Here is a 20,374-nt window from a genome sequence, read left to right as displayed (position 1 = left end):
GTCCCTCTCCTCCTTAAGACTTCCATGATGCTTTTTGGTGTTAGTCTAATGAGCCAGGGAGTAAGCGGTTCAGCACTGGAGAGGTTGGCAGGAATGTAGATCCAGCTGTATGCCAGCCTTCCCCGACCTGGTGCCCTCGAAATGTTGTGGACCTCAACTCCCATCAGCCTCAGCCAGCATGGCCAATGGTCAGGAATCCTGGGAGTTGTAGTCCAAAACATCTGGAGGGAAGCAGGTTGGGGGGAGGCTGTTGCATGCCTTCCATAGGCCCTGCTGCTTTTCCCAGGTGTGCCAGAAATTCTTGCTGGCTATACCACTTGTGGTATCCATGGCACAGGTTATCCAGCTTTTGGAATAGAAATATCATGTTCTCCACTGATTGTGGTCTGTTGCAAAAACTGCTTAGTAATATTAGATTGTCTCATGAGGCAACAGTATTATCATTTGATCTCAGAGGCATTATTGTGAAATCTTTCAGGAATTATGCCTATATGGAAAAAAAAAAAGCTGAAGGAAGAGAGCGTAACCACTTTTGATCCATACGAGGAAACATACATTGAAAACAGAGTTAATGTGATAGAAATTCACTTTCTTAATGCCATTGTTTAGGAATCCTAATGAAATATTCATTCACACATATGTTATAGTCATTTTACCACTTTCCATAGGGGTAAGACAGCAAATGGTTACCTTGGAACACGCTCCTGAACCCTCTGAGCAAGCAGTTACTACCCCGTCTGAAATGAGTAGAGGCTACCCTGTGTAACTGTGTGCAGAATTTCAGCCCTAGTAAAGAGAACCTCATACCTGGCTCCCCCTGCTTTTTCCCCCCACAAAGGTGTTCTTGAAACTACTGCAGAGCCGAAAGAAGACATCACATATTCCAGCGGTCATGGACTTGGAGTTAACTCAAGCGAACAGCAGAGAATCAACACATCAAAATGGTAAATAAGAAAACAAAACCACTAGATTATCCTTTGTGGCAGTTTGCAGTACAGCTATGGAATTATCTGGATTGCTATACCTTCATCAACTAAATACAATGTCTAAGGCCTGGGTTTTGAAAGCATGAACAATGCTAAAGATCGAGTAGCCAAGATCCCATCAGTGGTGTCAAATGTCTCCCCTGGTTGTTCTGCACTCCCCCTTTCCTGGGTTTGAGCCAGTTTGTATCACAATACTAAATACAATATCTTCATATAAGTCAGTAATCACACGTGTCATTTCCTCCTGAGCCTCTGATCTCGCTGCTCGCTCTGCTTCTCTTGATGCCATTGCCTGCCTGGTCTGCTTTGATGGGCCTCCATCAGGCCCTGTGTGTCCTGTGGCCGGCCCTGACTCAGCTGTTCCGACAGCACAGCCTTCATAACTCTGGTGTCACAAAAGGTATGGTGGACCTAGGCCCAGGCAACGTGAGCTACTGCACTCATATTTCTAGGTAACTCAGAAATATTTGCCTGCCTGTATGGTTACTCCAGTTCCTATCCCTCATCCCCTTTTCTGGCATGGTGCATGGTAATTGAATGCCATTGCTTGACGGGCTAGTAGATAGACACTCAACCTGCAGGCCAGGAGTGCGTGTCTATCTGGCCCTGGGGATGGATTGGCTGCCCGGATACCCCCTGGGGCCTGGATGAAGCCAGCGGCTGACCCCCTTCCCCAGAAGCTCTGCTCCTGAGGTAGCCCCTCTATGAGCAGAGAGAAGAGCAGGGTTTCTCTACTCAGGGCTGGGAAAAGGCAGCCTTTCTCTAGCACTGAGCAGGGGCTGTGGCTGGAAGAGAAGCTGGTAGTCCAGATGGGGAACCCCATGTGTGGGAGATTCCCCATCCCTGCTGTCGGCCATGGGCTAGTGGTGGTTGACTGTTGTATTAGGCCATAAATATTGCAGCTTCAGCACTGTTTTCATTCAGGCAGTTTGGGGTCTAGTCACCAACTGGCCAGAAAATGACCAGAACAACAGCAGGTCTGACCTGCTCCTGTGCCTTTAACAAGACATTTGATAGCAAACATCAGCATGTGATGCTTTTTATGGGATGGAGCTAAACAGAATCACCTCCTAATGACCGCAGATCAAGCTGCTGTTAAGGGGGCAGCTAAAGTTGTGGCTCATCTCCCTGGCCCCTCTGGCAGTTGCACAAAAGCAGTGGTTGCAACAAGCTCTTTATTGCCGTAGATCAGGTTACACAGATACACATCCCAAAGTCATGTGGCATAGCCTGCAGCACGCAAACTCCCCACAAGAAACATTTTGTTTTGTTACAGCTAATGGCCCACAACTTGGTTCAGGAAACAAACTAGAATCCATTCAGTGTTGTAATTCCCAGCAATAGATCGTCATACATAGACTCAGACACCAGATTATCATAAACAAGAGTTTTTGAATCCTAAAGATGTTGATCTCAGTGATGACTCGTTAGCTAATGCCTTGCCTTAAATATTAGGGATGGCTTGTTAATCCCCCTCTTCTGACCACCAATCCTGACCTGAAGGTTTAGCTCATAAGCGACCAAAACTCCAAAGAGGCCATCATTGTTCCTTCTTCTTGATTTGACATCTCACCCTGGGTGACATCCTTGACACCCCCTCCCCATCAGATTCCTCTCCCTCCCCAGTTCCCACCATCGGGCAATAAATCAGGGGATTGTCATAAGGCCTTATCTTGCAGCGGGGCCTGTCCAGGAGTTTCACACCCTGTTGGCATGTAATCAGTTGCAGAGTCAGGCTGTGTCAAGTTCACAGGGCTTGAGTTTTCCACTACAGCACTGGATTCTTTCTAAGTCATCCTGGTCTGATTCGGAATGAGACCCAGACTCCCCAGTATTAAGGCCCACTTTGATGCTTGGGCGGGATAGTTCCAGAGGCTAAAATCATCAAAACATTGGGGAGGGACTATGACGCTGTGGGAGGACTCATAGCCCAGTGACAGAGCACATGCTTTGCATGTGCAATGTCTCAGGGTCAGTCTCTGGCATCTCTAGCTAAAAGGAACTTGGGTAGCAAGCCTGGAAAATAGCCCTGCTTGAGACCATGGAGAGCTACAGTGGGCAATACTGGCATATCTAGACTGATGGCCTGGTTCAATGAGGCAGTGCCATATATTCATATAAAAGCTGGCAATCCTATTTTGTAGACACATGCAAGGGTGGAGGAGAGAAGGAGCCAGTGCATTAGTAAAGGGTTTTCTTTGGGACAAAGGATAAAAGTGGGCAAAACAAAATGCTCCAAGATAAGAAGTTCTTCCATAAAACTATGGTTTCAGGAATTTCTTTTGTATGCTAAATAATCAAACAGAATCGTATGAAATATTGAAACTAGTTACGCAGTCACAAGGCTGCTGCAACATTTGTTTTGGTTAAGTTTTGATGAATTCCTGAAAGGTCTGAGACGTGCAATTTATTTTTGAAAAAATCATTGAACTCTATGTTACCTAATACAGTTAGGTATAATTAGCAAACCCGCCTTCAGAAACATACGGCTATGTACTTGTAAGATAGTTCATCATAAAACTAAAAGACACCCAGTAATTTGAAGCTGCAGGCTTCCACATTCTTGAGGCTGATGAATTACAATGAGAAAATGCAGTGATAATGCCCACCTTGGAAGTCAGGAGATTGGAGAGAAATTTCCATCCTCCGCTGATGACTGTCATTTATCATTATGGACAGTTTTGTAGCGTTGGCATAAGGGGCTTGGGAATTGGTGACAAAATTTATCCTTCTTTGTTGGAGTTAGCTAGTATATTCAGAAGGTGCTATTTTGACCCTTATATTTTTTGTCTTTGAAGATATACTCAAAGGCACAAACTTTGCCTTTGTCAAAGGAGTGGAATGGATTTTCTCTAAAGCAAAACCATCAGCAAAGATCATTAAGAAGATCACAGGTTCTGTTTCAGTGTAAAATGAAGACTTGCGGGGTTTCAGAAATGTTTGGCCCTGCAGATCAAATGCATATTTTTATCAATAGGAATTAAAAGGAGCATTTGAAAACTTGTGTTCCAGATAAATCACTGTGAAATAACACCCCTTAGAAATGGTTCTGCCCTTCGAATTGCTAACAAGATTTAGAATAACCTTTCTGCACCCCAGATTGCTCATTGCAAGTGCAGTTAACCCATAACCTATTTTAATGTCATTTCATCCATAGAACAAGTGTTGCTTTAGGCTCAGTATATTTGTCACTTCAGGGGACGTATCTGAAAGAAATCCCATATAACATGGGGAGAGTGATTCTATGGCCCCAAGACAGCACCTGGGGGGGGCAGCATAGGATAGTTCGACTCCTGGATCCAAGGGGTCTGAGCTCCCCGCCCCCTCCCCCTCCCAGCTGGCATGGAGAGAACCATGCTGGCTGCCTTGAAGGGAAGGTAAAGGGGGTGTTCCTTTGGGTGGGGAGGGGAGGTGACTGGGGAGGCGACTGGGGAGGCTGGCTTACAAGGAATCCTCTGGCCTCCGCAGCCTCCTTCCCTCCCCTACCCCGACGCCTCAGCTAGACAGGCAAAAAAGCCCAACTAGCTGAAATACAGAGCGGGAGGAACATGGCACAGAAGTGAAGATCACTCCTGGTGTGCCTCTTGCTCTGCATTGGATGGTTGTTACCCTCCAAGTTCAGAGGCTTACGACCATCCTCATAGGATTGTGCCCTTAATCACATAATGGCCATGATGAAATGGCAAACATGGGAAAGCAAGACAGGCAGAGAGAGAACTTTTTGCAAGCTCTCCCAGTGTGCGTCATAACTGAGCAAAGATTTGAATTTTGGATTTCTGCTTCCAAGCCCAGCATTCTACACTATACAGCAAGGTTGGACAACTTGTTGTGGCCCACCAGATGTTTTGGCCTACAACTCCCAGGATTCCTAGCCATTGGCCATGCTGGCCGGGGCTGATGGGAGTTGTAAGCCAAAGCATCTAAAGGGCCAGTGGCTGCACATTCCACATCCCTGCTATCCTGCATTTGTCCAGCACTCTGATCCATTGCTTGTTTACTTGTTAGTGAATTGTCTTCACTGGGACTTACTCCTAGGAAAGAGCACATCGAATCATAGCCTATGAACTAACTCCTGTTGAAGAGAATAGGATTTATTTATCAATAAACATGAATAGGACTGGCTTCTTCATGTTTTCTTCTGTTCTAATAACTTGGAAGGTTCTTAAAATTACTAACACAGATTAGAAAGACCAGACCAGCATTTGTATTCAGAAACCATATTGATGTTGGATTGAGCCAAGAGGTAGTGAGTACTGAAATGAAATCTAGAACATGGCAGCCTGACCATCTACCAGTTCATCTGAATTGACCCATGCAACCTGATCCTATGCATGTTTATTCAGAAGTAAGTCTCACTGAGTTGGTTGGCCCTTATTTCCAAGTAAGAATGGCTGTGATTATAGCCTTAATCCTCCATTTTACTGCATATCTGACATATTTCCACCATTCCACTGCAAATGTTTCATTTTATAAACCTTCCCGATTCACTCCTGATGGCATTCGCTGAATTAGCCACAGTGCCCTGAGCTGTTCTATACCAGTAGTTGCTCATTATCCTAATCCTGTAACACAGGGATACAAAGCCTCATGCCTGGTCCACCTGGTATCCTAATGCCAGGATTGATCCCAAGCTCCCTAGTTTGGTTTCTGACTCGGATTCAGATTCGGAGATGGAGCTAGAAGAATCCCAGCTGAAACAGGGAGCAGGGGAGGAAATTCCCCAAGACTCTTTAGGAGTCAGCAAAGAACCTTCCCAGGGCTTATCGAGCAGGAGGGCCAGGCTTAGAGACCATCTTCCCCCCTCCCCCTGGGAACCAGGCTGCTGTCAGAGGCGGAGGGAGCAGCGGAATTCACAGATGCCAGAGCCTGCCGCCCAGTTAAGCAGGCGGAGCTGGGAGGAGGTGGGAGGCATCCTACCAGATTGGCTGCCTGTCAGAAGTTGGGTTGGGAGGATCCTCCCTGAAGGGAGGAGCCCAGAAAGAGCGTGCTGAGCCCCAGGGGGAAACCCGTCCATTAGTTGAAAGGCAACTATTTGCTTTCAGTAGATCTCTGAACAGAAGCGCTATTTACTTAATTAGGCCCAGAGGACAGCTCCCAGCCTTTGTAGTGGCTTCAGGTGTGAAGAGGTGCTCTTAGTGGAATAAAAGAATGTGTGGATTGCACAGCGAGTCTCTGTTGCCGCAGTACTCAGCAGGAGGGCTTGGAATCCCTGACACCTAATTTAGCCCTCCGTGGCTCCAGGCCCCCTTCTCCTTCCCCAAACCACCAATCATTTGGTGATTTCCCGCCTTCTGTGCAACATTCCCCCCATTCCAAAAGACTGAAATGCCTCTCCTAAGGTTTAGTTACTGGCAATACGGGCTTTAAGCTACAATATGCTGGCATTTTGGGCCCTGCCCCCATCCCACTCACTTTGCCTTTGGCCACCACCACTGGAAGGCAGCCCCCTCGGGCCGAGGGAGGCTCAACGGTCCTACAGTACTAACTTAACCACCTTGGGCAGCTGCCTCTTGTTGGGTGTGATCCTGCCAATGATTTAAACCTGTGCCCAATAATATGCTTCCACACTGCATGTATCTGTGATCAAACTTGGCCACTCCTGTGCTTTTTAAGATGGTGCGATTTGTGGGCGCTTTGCTATGTTGCTTCCAGAGCAAGAGGCAGAACAAATGAGCTATGATGATACCGCTACATTCTGCTTCAGGGTGAGCATGTGCGTGGGAGGACGGGACTCCTGTACTTTTAATGGTTTGGTAGAAGAGGATATTGGCAGGTGCATCTTTTTCTCACTGCCCCCCTTATTCTACACAACTGTTAAAAGTAAAGGAGCTCTGACATCCTTTGCATCTAGTTATTCTCTTTTGCTTTCTTACAGTTAAACTTCAACATTGGGGGTGGAAGGAGAGATGTGTGACGTGTCCCCTGATTTATTTATTTTTTTACTGGCAAACAGCACCAGAGTCTGCAAATGGGAGCAGAACAACAGGGATTGCTGCTTAACCCTTTCCCTTCCTGCCATTTCCCCACTCAATAGCACCCTCCACAAGCTGCGTTCTCAGCTGCAGGGAAAAGTTATGGCGGCATTTCGGTATCCCCCCCTGCCCGCCCCCCTGGGGAAGAAAAGCAGCTGTGGGAAAATTGTGAATGGACAAATAGTGGGTGGGGAAAGGGTTAAGACCCCCTCCCTTTGAGGTGTCTCCATTGAAACTGGTAGCTTTTTGGTATTGCTTTTCAGTAAAATGCAATACTACATTATTGTATTTTATGGTTTGGTGCTTTGTTTTGTGTACTGCTCAGACAGTTCCAGCTTTTGGGCAGGATAGAAATGTAATTAAATAAATAAAACAAAAACACTGCCAGAAAATTGGTTGGGAGATGGCCCTTAATATCTCTGCCTGCTGTAATTCCCTGCACTCCTTATCTTGCATGCTCCATTTAAGCCTGAAGTCACATAATAATTTTTAAGAGCTGAAAGCAGTACGACATGGTGTGTATATCCTTTTTGCCTCTCACTGTTATCCCTTCTCAAGCAGGTTTTGCAGGTTATTGAAACACTACCCAACTCCGCAAAACCGGGTTACGCAAGTAGGACAAGTGCGCGCCGTGTGAATCGTGATGGTTCTTTCATACCACCTGAACGACATTCTGTCTCCATTCTGTCAATAACTGTTGGCACTTGGTGCTGCAGGTTGACAAGCTCCCCATATCTGAAGACTTCGTGCACCTGTGAGATACTGTCTCTTCAGCTAAAATATTTCTACTTTGGGCATATAAAAAACAAAACCCCCTGTCAGCCTTGTCAGATTACCCATCTTCTTCCCGACAGCTTTGCAGACTTGCCCCCCCCTTTTTTATTTATTATTTTAGGGTTCAATTCTATGCATGCTTAGACAGAAAAAGTCCTACAATTCCCAACATGGGTGGCTGGGGAATGGTGGGAGTTGTACACTTTTTTTCTGAATAAACATGCATAGGACTGTGCCTTTAAAGGCTGGTGCTGGGATTAAATATTCACCATTTTTCTCTAATAGGAAGGAGAGATTGAGTTGTATCCAGTGTTAATCTTTCTTAGAGTAGAGCCATTGAAATGTCGGGACTTAAGTTAGGCTAACATTGGATGCGACCTACTGGCAGGAACTCTGTATGAACTGAGCCCTTTAGCCTTTCCTGTGAGGAAAGGGGCATTGCGGTTTAGAAAAGAAGACAAATAAGGAGGCGACATGATAAAGGCTTATACAATTGGGTATGATGCAGTGAACATGCATAGAAATATATATTTTCTCCCCATAACACTAGAATTCAGAATCAATGTTATCGATCGACAAGACAGGACAGACAAAAGAAAGTACTTCATCTCACAATACATAATTCACTGAAGGAATTCACTGCTGCTGATTTAGCTTTAAAAAGGGGCATTTGCAAATTCATAGAGTACATAGGTCTATTAACACCCATTAGCCATCACAGCTATGTGCAGCCTCCATGTTCAAAGGCAGTGTTCCTCTAAATACCAGCTACTGAGAGGCAAACAATCTGGGAACTTGGTTGGCTTGTGAACTCTCCCAAGGCATCTGCCTCGGTACTCTTGAAATTCTGAATTTGGAAATAGGAAGCTGGACAACATAGACAACAGGTGGGATATCATTTTGGCCTCAAGGGCCACATGATGTGCCGGGTGGCAGGTCAGGGCCTGCACCCAAGTGCCTGCGTACACACGCTTCTCTCCATCCACCCACATCTCAGCAGGCAGGGATGGGGAGGTTTAAACCTCCCCTCCCTGCTTGCTGAGATGGGGTTGCTGGGGGTGGGTGGGAAGGTTAAAGCCTCTCTCACACTGCAGTGATCCCCTCCAAGATTGCTGTTTTCCCACTGCTATTAATGGAGAGGAAGCAGTGATTTTGGCAGCTGGGTGGGTTGGGGGAGCTGTGAGGAAAAGCTGGGCTGCAGGAAAAGTGGGAGAGAGGCTCCTGGGGGCTTGGCCAGCCATGGGTTGTGCAGCCTCTGGTTTGATCTAGCACAGCTCTTCTTATGTCATCTCTCTCAGATGTGGTTGTTCTGCGGACAAAATAGAGCAAGTCCTTTAACAGCAGCAAAAATATGTTGCGTTGTCAGTTAAGGAAAAGTAGCATAATTAAGATTGCTGTCCTATACATGCCCACCTGAGAGTAAGTCACATTGCACTCAGTGGGTCTTCCATCTGAGCAGACATGTATAAGATTGCACTGGAAACCTGCAATATTGTGCATGTGTGCTTGTAAGAAAGCCCCATTAAAGTTGCTTCTGAATAAATAAGCATAGGTTTAGGCTGCACATTTTGAAACAGAAAGTCCGCAGTACAGAGTTTACCTTAAAATCTCTTGTATATCAGCTATCAAATGCTGTGAAATATCACGATAAAATCCAATAGAACTGAACATCCAATATCAGCATCAACCGTTGAGCAAATGTTCAACGGCAAATACTGGAATCATCTCAGAATAATTGACATCCAATTCTGCAGAGGATTATTTTGGGGAGAAAATGTGCTTTTGTTCTGGTGAAATGTGAATATGAGGCAGAAGTCGAACGGGAACAGTGATTCCTGTGCTTGCCCAGATGTCAAAGAGCTATTTTGGGTCTATCTAATAGCATTTGTCAGTCTTCAGACACGTATTTGCAATTTTCACGCTCTTGGAAGTTGTGCTCTCTGGAGGATAGAAAGCTGAACGAATTGTAGCTTTTATGCCCAACTCCCTTGACTGAGTGAGGTAGTGAATCTTACAATTTTATAGCGGGCAGTATCTAAGATACAACATACATTCTAGTTAATTGCAGTTGTGTTTGTTAAGGCTTCCTGAAGCAGGCTCTTGAAAAGCAATGGAAGCTGATGCTGTTAACATGTCTAGGTATTGCTATCAGCACGTGCCGTGGGAGTGAACTGTTTTAACAATATAGCTCAGTTTATGTGTAATAGTGGCAACAGGGAGTTGGTTGTTAAGCTGCTCCCCCTCCCCACCCAAACAAAATAAAGACCTCCTTTTTATTTGCTAACAAATTGATAGATCTATTGTCTACTGTGCTATATGTTTTTCTGAAATATATTTGTGGGTGTAACGCAAAAAGCCAAAACAGTAGAAATCAGACTGTGGTTCCCAAGCATTTGTTAGCCAGCCTTCTTTGACAGTGTTCTGTAGACCGTCTTTTGTAGTTTACTGAAGGTAGACAGAAGGTAGATCTCTGGGTGATTTGTAGCAGGTCTGCAAGGATTTCTGACTCAGTTGTTTACAATGCCAATAATAACAACATGACTCCCCCTCCCTCAATTTATATTGATAACATGAAGAAACATGGGGTAACCAGGAGTGGATTTTTGTGTGGAAGGTGTGTAAGCTCACTTCAGTTCTGGTACTCCAAATAAATTCCTGAACTCAGAATTCTTTAATCCATAGTACCTGTCATTTGCATCTGGCTCTGCACTGGTGGATCTCAAGAGTTCTAGTAAAAAATAAAGTAGATCCTGCAAGCCTGAAGTCCGCCCATCCCTGGCCTACATCATCCGTTCAGGGTGACCATGCAATAGTGACAGCTTGGAGAAGATTTTGTGTACAATAGACTTGACCTCAACTGGTGTAAATGTGGACCTATTGTTGGAAATGCTCGCCTCTGGTAATCCATGTACCACAAATACTTGGTGCAGGTTTGTGGTTGTCAGAGAGTGGGCTTTTGTGATGAGGCCTTGAGACATTTTGAGTAGTGCTATCTCACACAATTAAGAACTTGTTTCCCCAGAAATTACAGAATCAAATGGATTCTCAGCCAAGGATTCCTGGTCACTTCCAAGTGAAATGTTAGGGCATATCATGTAGTCTTGCACATGTTGCTCTCATTTTTCTTTTCAATATCCAAGTCAATCCTGTGTCACCAGGCGTAACTTCTAGCAACGGTTTTCACAGGTAGAATTCCTGGATGTGCCATGTGCAACATAGTTAAGATGATTCAATGATGGCTTTCTAGCATAAAAAGTTGTGCCTCCCCCTAAGAAAGGCAGGGAATTATTTGAATTTTCCAAATGGCCACCCACTATACACCCAGATTAGGGGACAAATCAGTTTTGGATTTGGAGCAGTTAATCCTGTAAACTGCCCAGAGATCTTTGGCTAATCAGTGCTATGAAACAAACAAACAAAATCTGAAAGGGTGGGTCTGCAAGAACTGTCAGCATCAATGCTTAAGGGCCAGTACATAGTACATCAGGCATTTGTAGTGACAGACATATCAGGGCGTTAGCTATTGTCCCATGTAACTTGTTTGTGAGGCTGCCCTCCTCATTGGCTTTAAAAAAGCAATATGTAAAGTGTAGGCTGATCTTTAAAGAAGATTCCTAAAAGTGGCTTCTGCTCAGTATGAATCTCAAGCACATGAATGCAAATGTAATTATGGAGTTTCTTGAATCTTACAGTTACAGGAAGTATTCTTCCATCTGTGGGTGCTTCTACATAGAAGGCTTCTAGCCTAAACAAGCAGAAGGCATTGCGCAGCTATACTCTCTCTCTTTCCCCACCCCCTAACAGATTTTCCACAATAAGAAAAAAGACAGAAGAACTGGTATGAAAGCACGGGAGAGTTACATGTGAAAGAAGATGGATCTTTGTAAAAATTCTCTGAATTAAGCAGGGTGATGGCATGATAAAAGTCTCATCTAGAAGCACCCTGTGTGTAGTTCTGCTCAGTTGGTTACATGGTTCTTCAATATGTAATGCATGTACCTCACCCTTTTCCCAAGTGCTTGGGGTAGCGTAAACAGGGTTATTCAATTTTATCCTCACAGCAACTCTATGATGCAGGGTAGGCTGAGATATGGTACATGCCCAAGAGCCCTCAGTGACCTTCATGGTTGAGCAGGGACATGAACCAAGGTCTCCCTGGTCAAAGTCCAATGTTCTGTCTGCCACATCACAATGACTCACTAATAAGAGACAATGAGTACAATGAGTAATAAGAGACAATGAGTACTGTGCATCAGTGGTATCCAGGGGCGTTGCTAGGGTCTTAAAAGATCTGGGGCACAGGCCCATAACACAAATTTGTGTGTGTGTGTGTGTGTGTGTGTATAAAATCTGTTATATATGTGTGTGTATACACACACACGTCTAAGCACACATCTAATATATGTGTGTGTGTGTGTGTGTGGTGCGTACATGCAGTGTGCTTGCATGTGTGTATAGATCACATACATACATACATACATACATAAGAAGTGTGCACTGATCCCCCACCCCACTTCAACTCAGACCCCGATTCAGCATTTTGGAAAACATCCCGCTTCTGCTTGGGTCAGTTTGTAGTCGGATCACTTCAGCTCAGCACCAAACCTGAGTCAAGGTTTAGAAAAATGAGTCTTTATGCTTCCTGTTGACTACCATGGGAAATTAGAAAAAAAAACAACCTGCAACTTTTTTGTCTTGGTCAGAACTGGATAATTTCAGGCATAGTAGCCCCCTAGAAGGGGATTACACCTGCCCAATGTCAGAAAAATAGGTGCAGGGTTTATATTTTGATTTTCTTTTAAAGGGAACTGCCCATAACATTTTAATTCCTTGGAAGAATTGGATAAAAATTTCAGGATTCATTGCCCCGTCAGAAGAGATAATGTCTGCCAACTTTCAGAATGATAGCCGCAAGGGTTTTTGTGCAAGGGTGGCCTTGACATTTTGAGGTCTCCAAAAGAGGACATACCTATCTCCCTATGTTCCTTGTGGACCGTTGTTCTGAAAGTTACAGACAGCCTACAGTTGTCCCTAAGTAAGAAACCAGCAACGTTTCAGAAGGATACGTGCAGCAGTTGAAGGGGAGGGGAGTTCTCCAGTTTGGGAAAGGGAGTGATTTGCTTTCCCTTCCATTCATCCCTTCTCCAATAGTTTTTGGGTAAATTTGTATGAAAATGCACAGGGCATTAGAGGTGTCCCCTAGGCAAGAAACCTGCAAAGTTTCTGAAGGATATACATGCATTCTAATTTAGAATTACTAGAATTTCACCAATGATAGCAGCAGGGGATCATGGATGGGAAGGTGCTATTGCACTCATGTCCTGCCTGTGGGTTTCCTATGGGCATCTGGTTGGCCACTGTGTGAACAGAATGCTGGACTAGATGGAGCTTGGTCTGATGAAGCACAGCTCTCCTTATGTTCTTAAATAGAGATCTGAGCATGTGCAGAATGTTCTACTTTCACCACTGAGCACTTGCATTCTCCCCCTCCCAATTCTATTCCCCTCCATGCAACCATCCCTCCTCATCCTACCATCCTCCAGCAACTTTTCATAAAAACAGATGTCTTGTTTTGTGCAACTCCTCTTTATGCACAAGCTCTCATTTTATCTTCCTCCCCATAACTTCATTTGTGCCAAGACTTCACCAGGATTCAGCCAATGAGTCTGTTTTCAAAACTAGAGCTCAGTTATGGAGAAACTCTGAGCATGCACTAAGTGCCTTTCCCTCACCACTGAAGCTAGAGTTCATGCAACCCCCCCCCCCAACCCCACAAATGACAAAACATGCATAGGACTGAGCTGAAAGGGCAGTCAATTCATTAGACAGAATTGGGTAGGCGCTGTATTAAGCCTGCAGTAGGGGTGTACGAAAGCCACTTACCTGGTCTTGCAGCTTGCTTCGCGGTGGGGGGGAGGCGCTTCGCTGCTCCCCCCGAAGTTCAGGCTGGGGGGGGAAGGCTTCCCTCCTCGCCCGGCCGAAATTCAGGCCGGGGGGGAGGCTTCCCGCCTCGCCCGGCCGAAATTCAGGCCGGGGAGGAGGCGCCTCGCCTCACCTGGCCGCGAAATAAAAAGTTAAAAAAAAAACACGCCCCCTTGATAGGCTACGTGACGATTAATGTAGCCTATCACGGCTAGATCTGCAAAGTCAGCCGTGATAGGCTACGTTAATCGTCACGTAGCCTATCATGGGTGACTTTTAAAAAAAAAAAGCGCGTATGCAAATGGCGGCCCCCATAGGGAGCCGCCATTCGCGTTCCTTATTTGGTCGCTGTAGTCTACGTAAATCTTTACGTAGACTACAGCGAAAATAAGGGCAACGCAAATAGCGTTGCCCTTATTTTCTCCATAGTCTACGTAATCTTTACGTAGACTACAGCGACCAAATAAGGAACGCGAATGGCGGCTCCCTATGGGGGCCGCCATTAGCCATACGTGCTTTTTTTTTTTTTAAAGTCACCCGTGATAGGCTACGTGACGATTAACATAGTCTATCACGGCTGACTTTGCAGATCTAGCCGTGATAGGCTACGTTAATCGTCACGTAGCCTAACACGGGGGTGTTTTTTTTTTTTTACTTTTATTGGAATGACGGCGGCGGCAGCCGGTCGAAAAACTGGCTGCCGCCTCTGCCCCTGTCGAAGACCTGCCGAACCGCCGCCGGGACCCGCCGCTGGGAGGGACATTCGGGAAAGGTAAGTCCCATCCTGGGGGGGTGCGGGGGCGGGAGGGTGCGGAGGGGTGTGGAGAATTTCTCCCCAAAACTACTTCGGGGGGCCGAATACGTTGGCACTCGGCCCCCCGAAGTTTCGGGGAGAAATTCTCCCCCATCCCTAGCCTGCAGTACCATGCTCACAACTCAGGAATTATTTCTGAGTAAACATGCAGAACACCAAGGTGCAAATCTCCCTGCAAAAGTAACTTCTGCTCGAATCCTATGCAGACTTTCCTGAGGGTAAGCCTCATTAAACATAATGGGACTTCTCAGTAGGCAGACATAGGATTGCATAAATGAGCAGTATTTATCTCCCCTCCACTTAAAGAACAAACCCCAAGCTCCTGTTTTTATTAAAGCTTTCTGTTCAGAGGAACACAGGAAGCTGCCTTGTACTGAGTCAGACCCTGGGTCCATCTAGCCCAGTATTGTCAACACTGACTGGCAGCAGCAGCTCTCCAGGGTTTCAGGCAGGATTCTTTCCTATCCCTACCTGGAGATGCTGGGGATTGAACCCGAGACCTTCTGCATGCCAAGCATGTGCTCTACCTCTGAGCTACAGCTCTTCCTATTGCTGGATAATGGCAACTAGGGGTGGACGAAAGTCACTTACCTTTTCTCGCAGCTTGTTCGCGGTGGGGGGGAGCGCTTCGCTGCTCCCCCCGCGAAGTTCAGGCCGGGGGGGGGAGGCTTCCCGCCTCGCCCGGCCGAAATTCAGGCCGGGGAGGAGGCTTCCCGCCTCGCCCGGCCGCGAACACGAAAGTAAAAAAAAAAAAAAACAACGTCCCCTGATAGGCTACGTGACGATTCACGTAGCCTATCACAGCTAGATCTGGAAAGTCAGCCGTGATAGGCTACGTGAATCGTCACGTAGCCTATCACGGGTAACTTTAAAAAAAAAAAAAAGCGCGTACGCGAATGGCGGCCCCCATAGGGAGCCGCCATTCGCGTTCCTTATTTAGTTGCTGTAGTCTACGTGAATGTTTACGTAGACTACGGCGAAAATAAGGGCAACGCTATTTGCGTTGCCCTTATTTTCGCCGTAGTCTACGTAAACATTGACATAGACTACAGCGACCAAATAAGGAAGGGGAATGGCGGCTCCCTATGGGGGCCGCCATTCGCGTACGCGCTTTTTTTTTTAAAGTCACCCGTGATAGGCTACGTGACGATTCACGTAGCCTATCACGGCTGACTTTGCAAATCTTGCCGTGATAGGCTACGTGAATCGTCACGTAGCCTATCAGGGGACGTGTTTTTTTTTTTTCTTTCATTGCAATGGCGGGGGTGGCAGCCGGTCGAAAGACCGGCTGCCGCTCCCGCCCCGCTCGAACACCGGACGAACCGCCAGCCGGACCCGCCGCCGGGAGGGACATTCAGGGAAGGTAAGTCCCGTCCCGGGGGGGGGTGCGGGGTGCGGGGGGGGTGCGGAGGATTTCTCCCCGAAACTTGTTCGGGGGGCCGAACACGTTGGCGCTCGGCCCCCCGAAGTTTCGGGGAGAAATTCTCCGCCATCCCTAATGGCAACTGACAAACAAAACAGCCCCAGTTTTGTTTCTCTGCAACCATGTGAACCCAGTTTTCTGAAACGTTTGAGTGAGAAGGAGAAAAACTAACCCTCTTGTCTGTTTGTATAAAGTCAAATACAGTTCAGAACTTATCTTGCCCACAAAACAGAATTCTCTTTAAGAATTCCCCAAGATATGCTCTGGGTGGAATAAAGAAGAGAAAGGAAGAAAGAACAGGATAGAGAAGGGAAGAAGAAAAGAAGAATGGTGATTGGAAATGTGTGCGGGGGTTAGGGATGTACGAATCCCTTACCTTGTTCCGGGTGGGGGTGTCCGCGGTGTGGGGGAGGTGATCCGTCCCTCCCCCCAGAATCCTCCCCAGTCAGCTCCGCTCTGCAGCAAGTCCACGGAGCTGCTGGCCGGGACTGGCCACTGCCTGACTTCTGGCTGCGGCTGGTCTTTGGACGCAAATGGTGTCTGGTGTAGCGGATGCCATTTGCATCCCCTGCCTTTTGCCATGATAGGCTATGTAAATCTTAGCCTATCACGCTATGCCATTTGCATCCGAAGAGAAGCATCGGTGGATGGCGGAGGGCAGCTGGACAGACCAGACCTGCTGACGACCAGGTAGGGTCCATCCTGGGGGGATTCCGCGGGGTGGCGGGGGGGTAGTCCGTTCCGCCATGGACTCAGGGGGGCCGGATTCTAAAGAATCTGGCCTCATTGGAGTCCATGGCAGATTTTCCCACCATCCCTAGTGGGGGTGAGGGGGGTAGAGAGAATTCCCTAAGCCAAGTGGCTCTTTTCAGAGAGGCAGTACTTCAGAGGAATTTAGGAGGCTGTGGAGGGTTTGTAAGGATTGCACGTACTTAAATGAACTGTATGAGGTGTGGTGGCTGAGGGCTTTTTCTAGGTTTTTTAAAACTGTAGAACCTATTTAAAAGCCCCAGCAGTTTCTCAATCATGACGCCACGTAGTCCTAACCCCCCCTTTGGGATTATTTGAGTCCTACAGCTATTTAGGAGAAATTAAAGTGAAGGAGGAGAAAGAAGTTTGTGGATGCTGATTGAATCTTTTGCTGTACTGAAGCTACTAAACATCTGCAGAATCCAAAGTTTCCAGTTCAAGGCAGTAAAATCTGATGCTGTGTGAAATACCAGTATTTCACATGGAGCTCTTTCTTCCCTTCTCACTCTTCAGAATTTGCAGGCAAGCTCACAATAGTGGGCATGTAAGAGCAGAAAAGAAAAGTAGGGGGAGAGAAGTTTTTTACACCTCAAAAAAACCCTACACCAGAGATTAGGGATAGTGACCTCCTAATGCTCACCTTAAACACCTTCTGATTAGGATCTCTAATCCCCTGGGTGACTTGACAGTTTTTACTTTTTGTTTTAGACTTTGAGAAAAGGAAACTTTATGCATGGCTAGCACAAAAGCCACTGGGCCTAACTGTCTGAAATTTGGTAGATTCAGTCAGCTCCATAGGGCCTGCTAGATCTCCACATTCCATGAATTTATGTGGAAGTACAAAAAAAGTATAGCTCTTTAATTTGATAGATTTTCTTGGAAAAAACAAATTTTACCTGTGGCTAGCACAAAAGCCACTAAACCTAACTGTCTGAACTTTGGCAGGCTCAGTTATCTCTATATGGGCTTCCAGGTCCCCAAATTTCATGCACATATGTGGAAGCACACAAAAAATATAGCTCTTTGCTTTGACAAATTTTCTTGAAAATAGCAAACTTTACCTGTGACTAACACAAATGTCACTGGACATAACTGCCTGACATTTGGCAGGTTCCATCAGCTCCATGTGGGCTGCTAACTTTCCAAATTCCATAGACTTATGTGGAAGACCAAGGAAATTATAGCTCTATGCTTTGACACATTTCCTTGGAAAAAGCAAATTTTACCTTTGGCTAGCACAAAAGCCACTAGGCCTAACTGTCTGAAATTTGGCAGGCTCAATCATCTCTATGGGGGCTGGCAGGTCCCCAAATCCCATGCGTGTATGTGGAAGCACAAAAAAAATATAGCTCTTTGCTTTGACAGATTTTCTTGAAAATAGCAAATTTTACTTGTGGCTAGACCACTGGACCTAAATGCCTGAAATTTGGTGGATTCAATCAGTTCCATGGGTGCTACCAAGCCTCCCAATGTCATGTATTTATCATACAAACTAAAAAAGATATGGCCGTTTTTGTTTTCCAATGCAAGTCAATGGGAAAATGTAAAAAAAAAGGGAAATTAGGACACCTCAAAAGATCCAGGGCACAGCTCAAAAAGATCCGGGGCCAGTGCCTAGGTGGGCCAATCTATAAAGACACCCCTGGTGGTATCCATAATAATATACAAGCACAGAGCCAGAGGTTAATAACTTCTTGGCTTTGTGAAAAGCTTCCTCTTGATGACGAGTCCAACCCGAAGGAACTCACTTGCCAGGCAGGCAGAGCAGATTCTCCCCTCCTGAGAAAGGAGACTCTAATAGTTTGGCATTTAGTGCTCTAAACCAAAGAAGGAAAGTTCCAGCTTCACAGTCTTCCTTTTTTACTTGCACGACAGATCTACTGATTCAATTCACTACATTGCAGTATCGTTCAGTCAATTCTTCCTCAGAGACTCCCATAACCAGGATACCATTAAGGGTGGTATTTCCAGAATTCTAAAAGCTATGGCTCCATGAACCTCTGGAAAATTCCTGGACATGCAGAAATTCCAAATTGGAGGGAGATGGCTAAATTGTAAAGCCTTTTGATGAACATTGATCACATGTGTGTTTGTATCTTGCAGCACTGTTGTCAGTTAGCTGAGAGGGCCTTTTGACTAGGGGTGTACGAAACCCACTTACCATTCTGTCTGGGTGTCCGCGGGGTGGGGGGAGGCGATCCATCCCTCCCCCCAGAATCCTGCCTGGCCGGCTCCGCTCCATGGTGAACCCGTGGAGCTGCTGGCCGGGGCCACCGGCAGCTGGACTTCCGTCCGCTGCTGGGCTGCGGCCGCAAATGGCATCTGGTGTAGGGGACGCCATTTGCATCCCTGCTCTTTGCCGTGATAGGTAAATATTTACGTGATATGTAAATATTTATGTAGCCAATCACGGCCAAGGGCAGGCACGCAAATGGTGTCCCCTACGCTGGATGCCATTTTGTTCTACAGCCTGACAGTGGATGGCTGTGGAACGAAGCCGCTGCCAGGTAGGTTCCGTCCCAGGGGGATTTCGGGGGGTGGCAGGGGGATAGTCTGTTCCACCACGGACTCCGGGGGGCCGGATTCTTTAGATTCTCATTGGAGACAGTGGCGGATTTCTCCGCCATCCCTACTTTTGATACTTAATGAAGAGGTGTGCGTGTGATGTGCTGCTGCTGGATTGTCAAGGATAGTCTGAAATTTTAGGGCTCCCAAGCACTGCTTCCCATACCAGTCTGGCCATGTCTTAAGATCTTCTGCTGAGGCCCTTACCAGAAGTGTGCTAGGTAACCAGCTACAAAGGAGAGGGCCTTTTCAGTGTTGTCACCCTGGATTTGGACTGCCCTGTCGTAGGGTGGAGGCCTGGTGCCTACTTTACAAGCCTTTAGACACCAGCTTAAACATTCTTATGTGCCTTAGCATTTTCAATGATTACAATGCTTCTGCATTGTTTTTGTACTTTTACTCGCTGCCTCTTACTAAGTTATTATGATGCTGATGTTATTATTTCATTGTACACCCTGGCACCCAAATTTGATGAAGAGTGACATGAAAAGTTTTTTAAAGTAATAAAGAAATAAAAATGAAATGAAATCTAAGAATTGGATTCTGGGAAGAGACCTCCATTGCTGGAAAAGTATTAGTAAGATCCTACTAAGATACAAAGGTCCCTGAGAGATAAAGCTAAGTCAAACTAAGGAGCATTTGAAAGGCTCTTTGATCCAAACTGTCTTTGTCACCTTGACCATTGAGAAGAATGACAATAAACCTAGCTGCCTTTGATCATTAATATTTTAATGAAGCAGTTATTCTTCAAATGATAAGAAAAATCTGGCTTAGATAAATGACACTGAACTCTCCTTCATATTAAATCTGTCCTAAAAATGTTTTAAAAGATAGTACTATTTAATTAACACATGGATAGTTAAAAACAAAGAGGCAAGTATTTAATGAATTAGAGCAATGATAGAGTATGTTGTATAGGCTATATCCAGCTAACCCTTTCTGCTGAAGGAATGGCTTCCATCAGCCGCAAGGGTGTGATTTCCTCACCTCCTGCAGCCCCTATGCATCACAAAATATTATCTAAAGGGTTGGGGGCCCTACAGAGCAGAATTGGGGGCATGGGGGACTGCAGAGAGGAGAAGAGGAGGGGAAATGAGGGGAAGTCCGCTTGTGTAATGCTGGATTTTGCCTAATAGATTTATTATACTTTAAGATGTCAAAACCCAAT

At 46.0% G+C, this 20,374-nt stretch overlaps 1 protein-coding gene across 1 annotated transcript in view; it reads left to right on the top strand.

The window, feature by feature from the left end:
- LOC146344594 (ATP-binding cassette sub-family A member 13-like) overlaps positions 1–20,374 on the top strand; it is a 262,433-nt gene that overhangs the window by 85,175 nt on the left and 156,884 nt on the right. The window contains exon 17 of the mRNA XM_084857720.1: positions 839–944. Within this exon, the coding sequence (XP_084713846.1) occupies positions 839–944 (106 nt within the window). The remainder of the gene's footprint in view (positions 1–838; positions 945–20,374) is intronic.

The sequence above is a fragment of the Heloderma suspectum genome, chromosome 5 (assembly GCF_057233095.1).
Source record: "Heloderma suspectum isolate Gila_16-S chromosome 5, 16-S_ref, whole genome shotgun sequence".
Taxonomy (NCBI): Eukaryota; Metazoa; Chordata; class Lepidosauria; order Squamata; family Helodermatidae; genus Heloderma; species Heloderma suspectum.
Note: the sequence above shows the minus strand (reverse complement) of the source record. Positions and strands in the feature narration are given on the sequence as shown.